Here is a 17,466-nt window from a genome sequence, read left to right on the forward strand (position 1 = left end):
CCACTTCGGTGGCAAATATATTTATTAGCGCTCATCAAACTTAAAATCTAAGTGAAGTATGCATTTAGCTGCTTAATGTTTCAAAGAAATACATTTATGTTATTGCCTTCACTTGGTGTATCAAGTAAGCTTGCGTGTGTTTGAGACATTGTACTAGAAAAGAAGAATTAACAAGAGACTTAGCTTTCCTGGAGTTTGTAATTTTAAAGAATGACATCGGTACCAGAAAACAGATAAAATTCAGAAGAGAATTCAATGGAAAAAATAAACTTAAAAAAAAAAAACACAAATGCATTGGCTAAATCATGTATTTGTGTGTGCATGTGCAAAAATATTATGGCCTAATTTTTTAAATTTGGTTGTTAGCTATTGTCAAAGCAATTTTGGGACTTCTGTTTTAGTAAATAAGCTTAAATGTTTAATATTTGAAATGGCGTTCTGTATGTAATGATTAATATTATTGTTGGATTTCTTCTGCTTTTGTAGATTTGATCCAGGCTACCAATGAGACCAATGTTAATATTCCTCAGATGGCCGACACACTCTTCGAGAGGGCAACAAACAGTAGCTGGGTGGTTGTATTTAAAGCTTTAGTCACTACACATCATCTCATGGTGCATGGAAATGAGGTAAATGAAGTAAACTTAACTTTTCTTGTTTTGGAGGGGAGGCATTTATGGAAGGCTCTTCTACTTTTCATTAATCAGGAATATATGTTCAAAATCATCGAGAGTACAATTTTAATCTTCTGTTTAGCTATTTTTTTTTAAATGTGAAGTTAAACATTCTCTTGGAGACATTGAAATATTAAATATTACTCGTACCTAAAAGGTATATACCATGTAAATACATTAATGGGCAAAATTGTTAGAAGAAAGAAACAATAAAAGTATTTTTCCCATTAGGAACAGTCTTTTGTACCTTTAAGTGAAAATTGCTTTCACAAAAATACTTAATTTTGGAAAATATTAATAAAATAAAAATTACCCATTTTATATGGAATACCTACTGAATCATATTAAACTGCAGTGTTTTGGTTATATAAAAAATGAATGATCATAAAATTTAATTCTAATTTAGTGAGTACTTTTCAGTCTTTTTTCCTCCTCAGAGAAAGCAGACTAGGAAACTTTATAATAAATAAGTAAAAAAAAAAAATCAGTGAGAATCTGCAATATCCTTTAGCATCAGAAATTGTTTAAAGATATGATGTGGGAATATTGGTTTTAATATTTGGTTTTTGTTTTACAGAGATTTATTCAGTACTTGGCCTCTAGAAATACACTGTTCAATCTCAGCAATTTTTTGGACAAAAGTGGATCCCATGGTGAGAATATGTTCTCTAAATTTTTGGATAATGCTTTTGATACAGGGTTTTGTTTTGTTTTTTGAAATGAGGTTCATAATATATAATTAGTATAGCTGGTAGTTCTGTTGGGTGTTTAAGAAAAAATATTAAAGTAATTAGTTACTTTGTAGAGCTTCAAAATATTTAATTGTTAGAAAACTCAGCTTATAAATCACATAGTTTACTTTTTGTCCTTTTCAGCATTTACCTTAACAGTCAGTATTCTAGACCCACAGTTGTTTGTTTATGAAAGTACAAAAGGCAATGAAATAAAAGATACTTTCCTAATTTAAAAAAAAGAGATTCCAGTCTTAAACATTCTTTGTAAATTAGTAAATTTAAACTACGGTCATAGGCTCATTCATCGTAGTTACTGGTCACCTATTATGTATAAGGTGAGCACACCAAGCAAATGGATAGTTCTCAGAAAGCTACATATATTAAGCCTGAAACAGCATGTTAGTTGAAATGGTGAACAAAAATGCAAGGAAAATTCAGAAAAGACATTCTCTATTTGGATGGTAACATAACGAAATTGAAATGTCTTGGAATGTCTCATGCCTGAAGTATTTTTGCTTGCAGTAAGATTTTAAGTGAGGATTTTCTGCTGCCTTTATTGACTTCATTCTAGCATTATTTACATTGGGAGAGTTTTTTTTTTAATTGGTACTAATTGAAACACAATGGAAGGTATTGTATTAATTAGTTTTACTTCTTCTGCCCCTTCCCCCAGGTTATGATATGTCTACCTTCATAAGGCGTTATAGTAGATATTTGAATGAAAAGGCTTTCTCTTACAGACAGATGGCATTTGATTTTGCCAGAGTGAAGAAAGGGTATGTTTTTTTCTTTCTCATATTTACTTGAGAGTAAGTCTTTGAGGCATACTTGACTTAGCTAAAGCTTAGATGCCAGATAATTTTGGTCATGAAGGCCCAGTTTATAATCACCTGAAAAAAGAGACTCAGTAGTATTACAGAAGTTAGCCTTGACGTTGTAGTATACATTATTTTATTTATATTTGCATGCAGAAAATCTGATTCACTGCTCAGAAGTGACATGGTATAACATTTTATTTGTTAAGTTCAAATAAAAATTCTTAAGCTCATATATTCCTTTAAATAATTTTAAATGGAGAGAATTTAAAGTTCATTCAGAGTTCAAAGAACAGTGGCTCTAGTTTACAATGGTTATTTCAGTGTGTTTTGATTGAAGTGAAACTGAACCATGTATATGGTTAAATCTGTTCTTGAGAGGTAATAATGTCCTAGTATCACACACACACACACACACACACCCCATAACTGAACAGATTATTAATACTAACCATGGATTGACAAAACCTCGTTGAAACACTTATATTTTAATTCATAATTACCATTTATGTCCCTCTAAATAGTTGTTGAATTTAATCAGAAGTGTTCATCCATAAACTTGTGGAAATCTTGTATCTGTTCCTGACTTGAAATAATGGCAAGGTATTGTAGAATGTTTAATATTTTAGTCTCAAGAATTCACACAAAAAGGCAACACTCTATTTTTCTAACAGTGACCCAGCCTTAGCTTTCAATTATGTTTTAATTATGGTGCTGAACAATATAAACTTGTGTGTTCAAAATAAATTAGTTTCTGGTGGGTGAACATTTTACAAATTTAAGGTTTTTATGTCATCCCCTTCTCCTTAGAGATGGTTCTAGTTTCCATGTCTTCCTCTGACTTCTTACATGGCCCCTGGCAGCCATAGCTGATGTACCCAGCTGCATTGTAGCCTTTCTTCAGTAGGTCTATAGCCTTCTTAGAAACTTCTGCATCCCATAAAGAGGCACACAAGGATACTTTGGGATGCTTTCCCTACACTTGAAGTGGGAGATGCCCTGAAAGTTGACATTTTTAGCCTCTTGACATGAGCTGGGTATTTCCTCAACTACTCTAATACTGCCCAGCTGGACCGTCACTGGTGGCAGAGGCTCCATAAGGGGCCTGTGGGCAGACACGGGTTCAGTGCCCTGCCTGATGCACCCTCTCCCATGAACCTCCAGTTGTGTCCTCCGCAGCTGGTTAAACTATCTCCTTTTGGCCAACCTGTGCCTATCAGCTTGCATGTTTCTTCCCTTGAGAGTTAATAGTATACACTCTGCACTCCCAGTCCTACAGGTTTCGAAGACTTCTAAGACATGTGTTCTCTCTTTCTTAAAAAACTAACTGGCATTCACAAAACTTACACCTCTGTTACAGATTTGGGAAAATCCATCCAGTAATTCAACTGATCGCTTTTATCCAAACCACTGCTTTCTTCCTGAGGGCAGTGCAGAGAGGAAGAAAGCACTGCCCATGTGCTTGAGGAATAAGAATGGGGAAGAAGAAGTAGTGTAGAGGGGGGAGTCAACTACAGCCTCTTAATATCTCAAAATCCTCCCACAAGATTAACAAGGAAATGGAGGGAGAGCAGCTTGGAAGAATGCACGCGGTCTCGAATTTTCTACAAACAAGGAAGTTGCATCTTTTTCTTTTTCTTAAACAATTGTAGGGCCGATGGTGTAATGAGGACAATGGCTCCTGAAAAGCTACTGAAGAGTATGCCGATACTACAGGGACAGATTGATGCACTGCTTGAGTTTGATGTATGTACCTCCCTAGATAACGTGCCCTACACAGTTAGTCCTGTCTTCTGTTTGAAGGTGGGCTCCAGGTACACCTGGAAATCTACTCAGGAAGCAGATTGAGATGTCCTTCATTTTGATGAACCAGATGAACACTTCGTGTAGGCTCCTAGCATGGTAGAGATGACTGTGGTTATCCAGATTGTCTGCGCTGTTTCCTGGGTGTTTACTTAAGTCGTGGAAAACTACAAACGTTGCATTCCTGGAACCTTGTGTTTGGAGCAGGGTGATGGGCTCCTGTGGTGTTTAACAGGGTGAAGTAGCTGCAAGATGGATCTTTAGCCACGATAACTAACTAGTTAAATATCTTAGCCTGCTTTTAGAAGCCTTTTTATATAGACTGCTTAAATGACACCATCCATCAAAGAGAATTGTTTTTGTCTGGTCATGGCCCTTCCTCCTGGCAATACCAACACGACATGTCTCTTAAAACCATACCCTTTTCTTGAGTATGGTGGTAAATGCCCTAGCTTGCATGTGTGGTACGATAGATAGAGAGGCCCCTGTTCAAAAGAAGTGTAAGCGAAACTGGGGAAATCTAAATAAGACTAGTAGATTATAGCAATCTCAATATGCTGGTGGTGCTGCTATATAGCACTTTTGTAAGATGTTATCTTTAGGAGAAACTGGGTAAATCGTGCATAGCATCTCTATATTTTTTACCGCTGCCTGTGGATTTGTGGTTATCTCAAAATGGAAAGTTCAGATAAACATATCTGATTCATGAAAATAAAATATTTTGACAATGTAAGAAGATTTATAGAACATGAAATAATTTCTTAGTAATCCCTTGAGACATTTTCATGTACCCTGAGAAAAATTGTCATTTGATAACATGTAATTAACATGTTACATTTTTATCTATTTCTAGGTGCATCCCAATGAGCTAACAAATGGTGTCATAAATGCTGCATTTATGCTTCTTTTCAAAGATCTTATCAAACTTTTTGCTTGCTACAATGATGGCGTTATTAACTTACTTGGTAGGTAGAACTGCTGAATGGTATCTTTGAATAAAGACTATATCAGAATGCGAAGATTTGGATACCATAGCTTTAATAGATAAATCTAAATATATGATTTGTTCAGGTCACATTTCTCTATTCTTACATCAGTCAAGATTAAGTGCAAGAAACAGAAAGCACTCTAGATGTTTTAAACAGGAAGGGATTTCAGTGCTCAGTAAAATACTAGAATGACTGAAGTTTCTAGGCTTTGCCTCTTAGAATAAGTCCTAGTAAGTCCTGCTCCACTGTGCTCACAGCTACCTCTGATGCCACCCCTGGTGACAGATAGGGAATAAGAAGCCACTGCCACCTCATTAAGTATAATAGAAGAGCCACTCCAGCTCCTAGGTTTCTGGACCCATGTACTCTAGCTGTGGTGAACAGTGGCCCATAGACTGACCAATGGTTCAGAGCATATACTAGAATCTCTGCCTCTAAAGGTATCTTCTTAGAGTGGGTTTAAAATAGTGTCTTCTGTAGACTGTTCCATCATTATGTAAGGTCCGCTATTTCTGGAGGAAAGGGACTCATGCTAAGACTGACAAATCCTGTGGGGTACGTCTCTTGTCTCACTTCTTGTGCAGCAAAATAATATCGTGTGTGATACCGTGACGGAGAGTAATTTCCCAGATGGTGGTACTGGCAACGCCGTATGGGCAGAGGTGATAAATCTTTACCCAAGATAAACTAACTATTCTGGAATAGAGGGATCACTGCTCTTTTCTCTGGTAAAAAGAATTAATCTTTAACTTGTTACTTGGTGGATGACTCTATAGTCCTTCGGTAATGACGCCATGACAGAAGCTCAGGGTTGATCTCGGGCATTGACCCACTGGGGACTTAGCAAGGATGCAAATATATCAGACTATGTTCCTGGACCTATTCATGACTTCCATTTCTGACGTAATAGGCAATATGTTCATCAGTCCTTTTATCCCTGGATCACTGAGAAACCTTTTGTGGCATATGCGCTTTAGTCTACCTTTGTATGGAATGAAAATTGTCTCCTGCTCTTTATCCATTCTGAGAGGTCCACCCACTACCTTTTCTCCAGCCCTTCTTGTTACCAACCTTCCAATTTTATTTTATTCCAAGTCCCTGGTCTTGAGTACAGCAGTTAGTCATTGCTCATATTTTGGTATAGTTCCATTTGTCTCACCATTTTTTAAAAATTTTTATTTATTTATTTGAACCAGAGATAGAGATCACAAGTAGGCAGAGAGAGGGGGGGGAAGCAGGCTCCCTGCTGAGCAGAGAGCCTAATGCAGGGACTCGGTCCCAGTATCCTGAGGTCATGACCTGAGCCGAAGGCAGAGGCTTAACCCACTGAGCCATCCAGGCCCTCCTCACCATCATTTTTTTTTTTTAAGATTTTATTCATTTATTTATTTGAGAGAGGGAGAGCACACATTGGGGAGGAGCAGAGGGAGGAGAAAGAGAATCTCAAGCACACTCTGTGCTGATGTGGAACTTAATCCCACAAACCTGAGAACGTGACCTGAGCTGAAATCAACAGTCAGATGCTTAACCAACTGAGCCACCCAGGCGCTCCAGCTCACCATCTTTCCTATGATATAAATTGGAAATCAAATAGATATACTGCTTTGAAGTTTGGCCTATAGTAAAGGATTTCTTTCTTCTCTCAAAGTCACCCGTTTGGCAGGATAATGACTTAGCAAGCCACTTTTAACTAGTGCCGACACTGGGTACCTGGTTGTTTCAGTTGGTTAAGCGTCTACCTTCTACTCGTGATCCCAGGGTCCTGGGATCGAGGCCTGTGTTGGGCTTCTTGCTCTGCAGGGTATCTGCATTCTGCCCCCCTCCCACTCATTCTCTCTCTCTCAAGTAAATCAGGTCTTTTAAAAAATAAAAAATAAAAATAGTAATAACTAGTGCTGGCATGAGAAACCATCTCTAAACCAACCTTGAATTCTTTTTCTCCTCAGACCCGTGGTCATGGGGAACTCCCCAGAGACCAAGGGTATGATTGGAGAGATGCAAAACAGAAGAGTAGGTACAGTGGGAATCTGAGCCATCTGTTTTTTTTTTTTTAATTTTATTTATTTATCAGAGAGAGAGGGGAAGAGAGAGAGCACAGGCAGACAGAATGGCAGGCAGAGGCAGAGGGAGAAGCAGGCTCCCTGCTGAGCAAAGAGCCCGATATGGGACTCGATCCCAGGACGCCGGGATCATGACCCGAGCTGAAGGCAGCTGCTTTACCAACTGAGCCACCCAGGTGTCCCTGAGCCATCTGTTTGTACAACCCACATGGGTATTCAGGATTGCCTTGAGGCTGACCGCTTCTATACCACTTTCATTTGATGATAGAGTGTTCTTGTACTTGTCCAGCTCATGGGTATGTATATTAGATAACTAACACTTGAGGTCTTATGATCACTCGATATTCTATGGTTAGAATCTTGGTCTCTATAAGCAAGCCAAGAACAGTTTTTCCAAAGGAGATTAGTTGCTGTCTGAAGAAGACATGGCTCTGCTCCAAAGCACTAGAGGTTTCCACTGTATTTTCCTATTGGAGTATGCCAGATGCATTCTGCAGCATTTGGATCTCCTGCAGGCACTTTGAGTACTTTCACATCTTCGGGAACAAAGGGCCATGTGGTTCCAGTTTGCAGTAGTTGCAGAGCCTTCCTCTGATCTGGATCCTACTTGTACCTGACACCACACCTGATACTCTTTTTGGAGCAGAACACATGCATGTTGTATGTTACCTCTAAAACTAAAAAAGCTCAGCAAACCTCTGCCTACCTATTTTAGTTATAAGGGTTGCAAGGTGAGGCAATTTGTCTTTCACATGGAGGGGACCTTTGGACCCTAAGACTTTGTTGATGAAGCAGGTCTCTGAACTTTCATAAATACTCTCTCCCACCCCGTGACATACATGGGACTTATCAGGGCACCTCGCATAACTGAAATTCTTGCCCACTGGGTTCAGTCAGCCTGATGTCATTAACATGATAACCCATGGGATTGTAATAGCCAGAGAGGTTGATATCCTTGAAATAAGTCAGCAAGCGTATACTCTCGTCACTGCCAGATGAAAGCAAACTACTTCTTGTGGGCTCCATTTATTGATATAGGGATCCAAGAGTTTGCTAGTTTGATAGCTACCCATCAGGTGTCAAGAATAATGCTGGTTATAAAAAAAGAATAATGCTGATTTTATGCTGGTAAAAAGAACACATCTAGAAATCTGCAAGTTAGGGTCATCACCTGGTTAGGTTCACAGTAACCTATTGTAACTCTCTACCTACCTTCCATTTCACCAACCAGATATACAAGCTAACTGAGGAAATGGTAGAATTGCTACCCCTGTATCTTTCAAAAGGTCAGGAAACCAGTGTGGGGACTCTGCCAGTTTCAAAGTGTTTCTTTTCCACCTGTATATTCAGGTTAACTGGGGAAATGACCACAGATAGTTGTGTACATCCACTGATCTCATTTTCTTTTATCACCTACCCCAAAAAGCTTCCACTCAAGTTGGTAGAACATAGAGTGAAGTCCCTAGGAAGTCCCATCAGTTTAGAGTTAGTGGTCCTGAAAAGTCTCGGTATGACCCTTTCCCTGGGCCTACTCACCCTAAAAAAAGGTCTCTTCTGCAGAAGAGGAATAAGTGCTCTTGGCTGAGTTTAATGACATTTCTCAAGACTATTTGGAGAGCTTATTAAAATTCAGAACGCTAAACCTTAACCCAGAGTTCCTAATTCAGTAGGTCTGGGGTTGAGCCTGAGAATTTGCATTCCTAATAAGGTCCAGAGTGGTGCTGTTGCTCCTGGTCTAGGATTTCAGTTTGGTAATCACTGTATTAGACCTACTTCCAGTTGCTCCAGCTAGCATTTTGAATCCATGTTTTTTGGCATGTTCACCCAAATTGAAAATTATCAATTCTGTCACAAAATCTAATATAATAAACTTTTCTTCCTGTTCAGAACCTTTATAATCCATATCAACTCTCTACATTCTTATCAATAATGGTTGCCAGATACATAGGGAAAACTGTAAGATGCCCAGTTACATTTGTATTCAGCTCAACAGGAATTTTTTTTAATATTAGTAAGTCCTATGCAATATTTGGGACATATCTGTGCTAAAAAGTTATCTATTTACAATTCAAATTTAACTTAGTATCTTGCATTATCTGGCAGCCCTACTGCCAACAGAAATTTGCAAGAACTTGGACTTCTTTTAGCATGTATATGTTTTCCTCTTGGGTCAGACTTTGTACTAGTCTCCCTTAGCCATGCAGGGATTGCTGCCTTCTCAACCTCATTCTAGGTACTGAGGCAGTTGGTGAGGGGACAGGGATGAGAAATAAATGGATTGGACATGAGAAAAATTTTCATTCCCTCTTTAAAGGTGGCTTGATTACAGCCACCTTTACCAAGCAAGGCAGGACCAGCCTTTTCAGACTGAGAAGGAAAAGCTTCTGCTAGCAAGGGTGGCTCACTTTGATTTGAATCTACCCAAGCAGTCTCCTTTCTAGTTTTTGTTGTTGTTGTTTTTTTTTGTTTTTTTATTATGTTTAGTTAGCAACTATATAGTACATAATTAGTTTTGGATGTGGTGCTCAATGATTCATTAGTTAAGTATAACACCCAGTACTCATCACAACACGTGCCCTCCTTAGTACCCATCACCCTGTCCCTTTCTAGTTTTTCTTCTCAACAAATATCCTTTCACAAAGGAAACTGTGGTGAGGCTAGGGATTTAACTTAACCATATACATTGTAATTCAGAAGCTTATGAGATTAGACTCCCTGACTTTCATTGATGACAGCCCTATGTCTGCAAGAGATAAGATTATCTGAGGGCAGTTTTGGAGTAGCACTGTCTGGTGCATGAACCAATAATTTAAAATCCTGTGTTGTCATTTTCCTTTGGAGTCAGGAGCAGCCATCCACTCTGCATTCTTCTTGCCTTATTCTCATCATGGTGATCTGTCCCAGCAGCTGCTTGGTCTGGTGAGCTTCATTTTAGCTGCTCATTTCAGAAAACCATAGGTTATGATTTAAGTAATCATTTTGCTCCTACATAGCAGAGACCGTAAGAATCCAATTTTCCGACAGTTGTGGGTAGTTATTACTACCTTCAGATCTAGCCAGTTACATATCTAATCCCAGAGTCCCATCTCTGGCATTTTTGAGGGTCTCATTTTCTACAACCACTTCATTTACCCAATACTGTGTTTATTCAAGAAACAGAAACCACTCTCCTCACTCTAATTAGAAAGGGTTGTAAAGTAGGGAGTTGGGTGCTTAAGTAATTATCAGAAGGCTGCAGGAAGTGGTTCCTGAATGACTTACAGAATCATAAATTCTTTTTTTTTTTAAGATTTTATTTATTTATTTGACAGAGAGAGATTACAAGTAGGCAGAGAGGCAGGCAGAGAGAGAGGAGGAAGAAGGCTCCCTGCTGAGCAGAGAGCCCGATGCGGGACTCGATCCCAGGACCCTGAGATCATGACCTGAGCCGAAGGCAGCGGCCCAACCCACTGAGCCACCCAGGCGCCCCCAGAATCATAAATTCTTACACCCTGGGGAAGCTTCTACTTCTGAGGTCACCACTTTGCAGTACACTAAAAATAAGAAGCTGCTGCCACCACCTCGGCTGCCTTGCAGCTGTAGGGAGGTAGAGCCCAGACACCTGAAGCTATAATCGAGGAAGCAGGGAGTCCCATCAAATGGATGTGACTATAACCACTACTTTTCAAAACTAGAGAAGCTGGAGGTGGACAGTGGAATGCTGCCGAAGGATAATCTTACACTTCTGGAACTTTCTTGTCACAGAAATAGCCAAAAATGTATAGGAAGGTGGCTTCTGCCTCAGTTTACTTTCCACATCTCTCACAGGTCCATCTAACTTACAGAACTGAATTTGCATCCACCATCCTGGCTTCTCATGAGTTTAGAGAGAGAATGGGAGTTGGGTAAGGCAATCAAACTCAGTGCTCTTAGAGATTTTGCCTTACTGGGGAAGGATACCTGTTCTTAATCGGTAATCCAACACTGTATTACCTTTATTTCAGGTGGGAGTGTTTAATTAGTAAACCAAAATAACTGATCTTCCCACTCCCTTTTGTGGGCCTATCTTACTCTTCCTTACCACTCATAAATGTGAGTTTTTGCTAAGGTTCATTTCTAGCCAGTTATTTTTCTGCTTTTTGTGTATATTTTTCATTGGAAACCCTATGGTTTCCTATGGGGATGTCCTTTTGATAAGTCCCAGGTCTATTATTTCAGTCTGTGACCTTTCTTCCAAGCTTCGGTTTTGCAGGTCTTTCTTTGTAGACACTTAAATTTAGATACTTAAAATTCAGCAATGTCCAAAACTGAACTCTTGAATGTGCCCTTCCTAATCTCATTTCTGTTGGTGTATATAGTCTTTTAAACCTAAAGCCTCAGTTATCTTTGAGTTGCTCATCTTACCCAACTCCATAGCTGTCAGAAATGATGTTCTGCTGATTCCTTCTCATGCCCTCTCACTAGTGTACCCTTGTTGGAAACAATTCTTGCCTCTGCTTTAAGGACATCAGACTTACTGCCTTTAAAATTCATTTAGCAGTTGAACACGTTAAGCTATGTTTTTCTCCTAGATCTCTTTTACTGCCGCTCTGTTTTATTTTCTCTTTTTGTTGACTTCAGAGATGAGATTATAGTAAGAATGCATTTTCTCTGTATTTTAAAATGATAACCATGAAATATATATTTTTATTTCATCTAATTTGAAAAGGATAGTCTATTGGCTAACATTAGGAGCAGAAAAAGAGTTGTATCTTCATATTAAAGACCTGACCTCAGAAGTGGTAGAGGTGTGCATTCTTGCCTTATCACCTTCTGCTATCGAGTGGCTTTCATTCAGCGTTGCTGTTAAATTGCTCTTTTGAAAGTAACACACTACAGTGATGTGTATTATGGAGGACACGTATTGCATGGAGCACTGGGTATTATATGTAAACAATGAATCTTGGAACATTACATCAAAAACTAATGATGTACTGTATGGTGACCAACATAACATAATTTAAAAAAAAAGAAAGTAACACTCTAGAAGATATGTACACTTACTATCCTAAGTATTTTGAGACAGGTGTATTTTTTGTTTATTTACTAAGTAGTGCTAGTAATTAACTTTATAAATACATCATGAGTTAGCTTTAATCAAGGACTTCATGAGCAATTCTCTGCATCTCATGTTGGAATCAATGTTGGTGCTGCAAATCTTTGCAAACATTTTATCACTATATTGAAACTGATGTGCAAGTAAGGAGATGCTTTCCTTCTGACTTATGGGCATAAGTGATAGTCCACATGCAAAGCCTCAGTTTATTTCACAGGAATAAGATCCTTTTCATCAGGTTCTTGTTCCTTAGGACAGCTATTCTGTGAAAATTAATACTAATATGAAAAGGGAATTTATCAACACATTATAAAGATGAATTTTACAAAAGCCAAGTTTGGAATTTCATTTCAAATGCTGAAAATCCACATATCTTATCTTTAGTATGAAATAAAGACAGAGGCTCATTTCTGGATGACCCGTCCCCTCTCTCAATAGTATGAATTGCTCCTGGCCCTACCCTAGTCCCTAAGAGGACAAGGGCACCTCACTGCTCCCCCTACATCAGCACAGGTTGCTTTTATGTGTCATTCCCACTGTAACTGAAACAATGAGGAAATTATAACCTAAAGCCATAAAAATGTCATTACTTTTGTTCCTGAATCCTGAATTACCATGAAAGATAGGAACAATTTAAAAAGCATCCAGAAGAGACAGAGAAAAATTGCTTAAGAGTCTGATACATTGGTTCTAAAAGGAAATTGAGATTATTCAGTTGGTTTCTCTTTTTGTGTTTTGCTGAAGATATGATGCAAAGAAATGACCTTAGTTATAGTAAAGAAAAGTAATTTGGACATTTGAAAGAAATTATTTATGTGAAGATTGTTTAAAAAGAAAGAAAGAGGGGCGCCTAGGTGACTCAGTTGTTAAGTATCTGCCTTCAGCTCAGGTCATGATCCCAGGGTCCTGGGATAGAGCCCCACATCGGGCCTTTTACTCGGCGGGAAATCTGCTTCTCCTTCCCACTCCCCCTGCTTGTATTCCCTTTCTCGCTGTCTCTGTCTCTGTCAAATAAATAAAATCTTAGAGAGAGAGAAAGAAAGAAAGGAAGAGAAAAGAAAAGAAAGAAGTGTATTTTACCAGAATAAGTCCTTTTTTTCCCCCAAAAGTTAACTGAAAAAGATTTGTTCCCTTACAGCACCAAGAGTCTATGTGTAGCCTTAGAAAACAGGATAGAGCAGATAAAGATTAGATTCAGCCATTTTTTAAAGTTGAAGTGTAGTTGACATACAATATTATATTAGTTTCAGATGTATCAACATACTGATTTGACAATTCTATACATCATCACTCAATGCTGACCGTAAGTGCATTCACCATCTGTCACCTTACAGTGTTACTACAGTATTACTGTGTTCTATATGCTGTTCTTTTCATCTGTGTGACTTATTTATTTTATAACTGGAAGGTCCTACTTCTTAATTCCCTTCATCCTCTTTACCCATCCCCCACCCCTCCCCTCTGCCAACCATCAGTTTGTTCTCTGTATTTAAGAGTCTTTATTTTTTGTTTTACTTTTTAAATTCTACGTCTCAGTGAAATCATATGGTATTTGCCTTTCTCCGACTTGCTTCACTTAGCATAATACCTCCTAGGTTAGATTTGGCCATTTTTTAAAAGATTCACATCCTTCTCAAATCTTAAGTGGAAAACAGTATGTGTTTGTTTTCTTGATCTTTTTGCCTCCCTTGAATGCCCTACAGGGGAGGTCCGTGTTAAATGTAAAATTACCCAGACTGTCAACAGAAGGTAATGAGTAGCTACCCTCAATAATTAGTTCTTTGTGTAATTATATATTATTAAACCTTTCTTGAGAAAATTCAAAATACTTTTAAGGTAGTAAAATTACATGCTGAATGAAATGAAGAATTTTAAATTATGAAAGAATATAAAAATAGCATGTGTTTCACTGTGTGAAAATATAAAATAATAAAGAATATGAAATCATCTTCAGTTATGATCCAGAGTTGCCTGGAAGCTATTGTAGACCTTGGCCTTCTCTGTCTCCATCTGCCGTGTCAGTAATTATTGACTGAATGAACAATAAATGACTGGCTGGCAAAAATACTGATAAAGTGCTGGTTTTCTTCCAAACACGTATGGAGAAACTACACTCATGTAATGTAATTATAATGGAATTATAGCACCCTAGTGATTCTGAATTCCAGTCTTGGGAGTACAAAAGAGAGCAGCAAAAGGATCCTCTGTTCTTCTGTCTGGGAAGCTGAAGGTTGAGAAACAAGATACAATTGTGGACTAGAAAACCATGATGAGTTTGGTAAACCAAATATTTTTCATAAAACTCCACTACTTTATAACTAAGAGACACATTATAATGTTTGAAAGAAATCTCTTGTGGCCAACAAAAGTATCAATTTATACAGCGTATAAACAATTTTTTTAAAAGATGTTATTTATTTATTTGACAGACAGATCACAAGTAGGCAGAGAGGCAGGCAGAGAGAGAGGAGGAAGCAGGCTCCCCACTGAGCAGAGACCCCGATGTGGGGCTCCTTCCCAGGACCCTGGGATCATGACCTGAGCTGAAGGCAGAAGCTTTAACCCACTGAGCCACCCAGGTGCCCCGTGTATAGACAATTTAAAGAATTCTTTAACTTGGAGAAATTTATTGCTTTATGATATATACCTTATTGGTTTATGGTGAGCTAGTAAGAAAGTAATGATGCTGTAGAATGCAGTCATAACTTTTGAGATTATCATCAAATATTTGATGCTGTTTTCTAAAGCAGGGTTCTAGGATATATGGATCATGAGTTAACTTGTGACACTTCATACATTCTACTTCAGGTGTGCTTTTATTATTTAAATGCTTCCCTTTGAAACACCTAGAACCTAACACTGGTCTTAAACTTCACAGTTCCCTTTTGTTTAGGTGCTTTAGAACCTCATAGAGGTTTTAGTGCCTAGTGTTTTGATCCAAACATTCATTTAAGTTTTAATTAATAGTATTAAGCTTAGAAGAAAATTGAATATTATAGTCTTTTCAAAATGCTTATCTATCTCTTCCAGAAAAGTTTTTTGAAATGAAGAAAGGACAATGTAAAGATGCCCTAGAAATTTACAAACGATTTCTAACTAGAATGACACGAGTATCTGAATTTCTCAAAGTTGCAGAGGTAAGTAATAGTAACCTGTGTTGGGAATATAATTTAAGAGTATTCACTTACGTATCTAGAGTCAGTAATAGGGCTTATAATCTGACAAGACATTCCGTCCCAGAGCCCCAGTGTGTTAGGGTTGGAAGTGATCGCAGAGGTCCTCTCTTCCCAACTTCTCACTCCAATGGTACTTTACACTCCTGCATCCCAATTAGATAATCACTCTGTGTTCAAATACAAGTTTCATGGGTACTGAGCAGATTCATAGCTTTGCAAGGTTGTTCATCTCTCCTCTCCACTTACTAGCTATCTTTGATCATACGGAAGGGCTTCCTTTTTATTGAAGCTTGAAAAAAAAAAAAGTCCTTAGGAAAGTCCATTTATTTTTCTCAGTGTGTAGAAATCATAAATACAACCTTTTTATTTTGTCAGTGATTTAAATACAATGAAAAAATTAAAGTATCATTCATTTTATGAAGTCTATAAATTGTTTCTTAAGGTTGCCTATAACCGTACAGTTGGTGTTCCCGAGGTTACCTGTAAGTTGAAGTTTCCTCTTATGAAATCCAGTTATTGATTGATACTGGTACTGGGAGTTATGACATTGTTATTATAGTCCTTTCACAGGTTGGACAGTTGATTCTTATCTTACATTGTCACTGAACAAATTGTTGGGCTGAGTGGAGCGCCATGTGCGAGGAGTTCTGAAGCCCAACAGCAAAGCATACAAGGCCTTGAGCTTGGGAGGTTCATGCCATAGTTTTGCTGTTTTTGCCATTTTGAGAATATAGCACAAGAACACGCATTTTATACACACAATTCCAAAAGCACTCTGGTCCGTACATTTTCTTTCAAATTTCATTTATTCACAGGAATAGTGATTATCACATTCAAATTAGGAGACTGATACTACAAAATACTGCCTCTTGACCTTTGGTCCATAGAATTCATGATCAGAATAGAAGTCTTTGTTTTTTTTACAAATAATCTGGGAAGCAAAGGGTAAGGAATAGTTTATAGGAATTCCATATACATATTTATGTGTATTTCTCTTGGGCTTATTGATGTTGATTTGTCTTTAAGAAAGGATAGAATTGCTTGAAACTTTTGGTTTGGCTGCTACACAATTTTACTTTTTTTATTTGATAAGATTTTCCTATGGTTTAACCCAGTTACCAATATAATCTAGTAAAATTTGCCTGACTTTCTTCTATGGAAAGATCAATTATGCCTACGCATCCAGAGTGGAAGATCCTTTCATTGTTCCATTAATTCCTGGTGCACATGCTACCCAGTCCCCCACCTCTTATTATATATGTTAGATAGGTAAAGAGCTGGACATGTGACGGTTGGGGTATACATTTCTCTAATCAGCACTGTAAGGTCTTCACGAGAAATGGGGTACTTATTTATTAGCTCATTCTATTTTTATTTTTTATTTTTTTTTCTTTTATTTTTTAAAGATTTTATTTATTAATTTGACAGAGAGAAATCACAAGTAGACGGAGAGGCAGCCAGAGAGAGAGAGAGAGAGAGGGAAGCAGGCTCTCTGCTCAGCAGAGAGCCCGATGCGGGACTCGATCCCAGGACTCTGAGATCACGACCTGAGCCGAAGGCAGCGGCCCAACCCACTGAGCCACCCAGGCGCCCAGCTCATTCTATTTTTAGATGTAAAATTTTATTTCATGTCTCTTGATCACCTCATGTTAGCAGGGGCCCATTTCAGGCTGTTGAGAAGGAAATACACAGAAATCAGATGTTATTTTGAGAGTCTAAATAACTCAATACAAATATTCTACTTTTATTTGAACACTATGACTAGGGCTTTTTTATAGAATGATACTAATTTACAAAATTATTTTTAATAGAATAGACACTAACCTACAATGGGCTAACAATAACCATTTGTTTTCTTTAGTTAAATTATATTGCTTATAATATAGACATTAATTGTTTGAACCATTGTTGAGTGGTTTGTATTGGTAAATACAGAAATTTTTTTTTTAATTAAAGATTTTTTTTTAATTTGACAGACCGATCACAAGCAGGCAGAGAGGCAGGCAGAGAGAGGAGGAAGCAGGTTCCCCACTGAGCAGGGAGCCCGCTGGGGGGCGCGATCCCAGGACCCCGAGATCATGACCCGAGCCGAAGCAGAAGCCTTAACCCACTGAGCCACCCAGGTGCCCCTAAACACAGAA

At 38.1% G+C, this 17,466-nt stretch overlaps 1 protein-coding gene across 15 annotated transcripts in view; it reads left to right on the forward strand.

Annotated features, from left to right (window-relative positions):
- SNAP91 (synaptosome associated protein 91) overlaps positions 1-17,466 on the forward strand; it is a 152,486-nt gene that overhangs the window by 48,427 nt on the left and 86,593 nt on the right. For all 15 annotated transcript variants that reach the window (XM_045075874.1, XM_045075872.1, XM_013046380.2 and 12 more), the window contains exons 3-8: positions 487-629; positions 1,252-1,327; positions 2,082-2,184; positions 3,876-3,969; positions 4,880-4,991; positions 15,180-15,286. In XM_045075874.1, the coding sequence (XP_044931809.1) occupies positions 487-629; positions 1,252-1,327; positions 2,082-2,184; positions 3,876-3,969; positions 4,880-4,991; positions 15,180-15,286 (635 nt within the window). The remainder of the gene's footprint in view (positions 1-486; positions 630-1,251; positions 1,328-2,081; positions 2,185-3,875; positions 3,970-4,879; positions 4,992-15,179; positions 15,287-17,466) is intronic.

Source organism: Mustela putorius, unplaced genomic scaffold, assembly GCF_011764305.1.
Source record: "Mustela putorius furo isolate JIRA1106 unplaced genomic scaffold, ASM1176430v1.1 tig00000166_pilon_pilon_pilon, whole genome shotgun sequence".
Taxonomy (NCBI): Eukaryota; Metazoa; Chordata; class Mammalia; order Carnivora; family Mustelidae; genus Mustela; species Mustela putorius.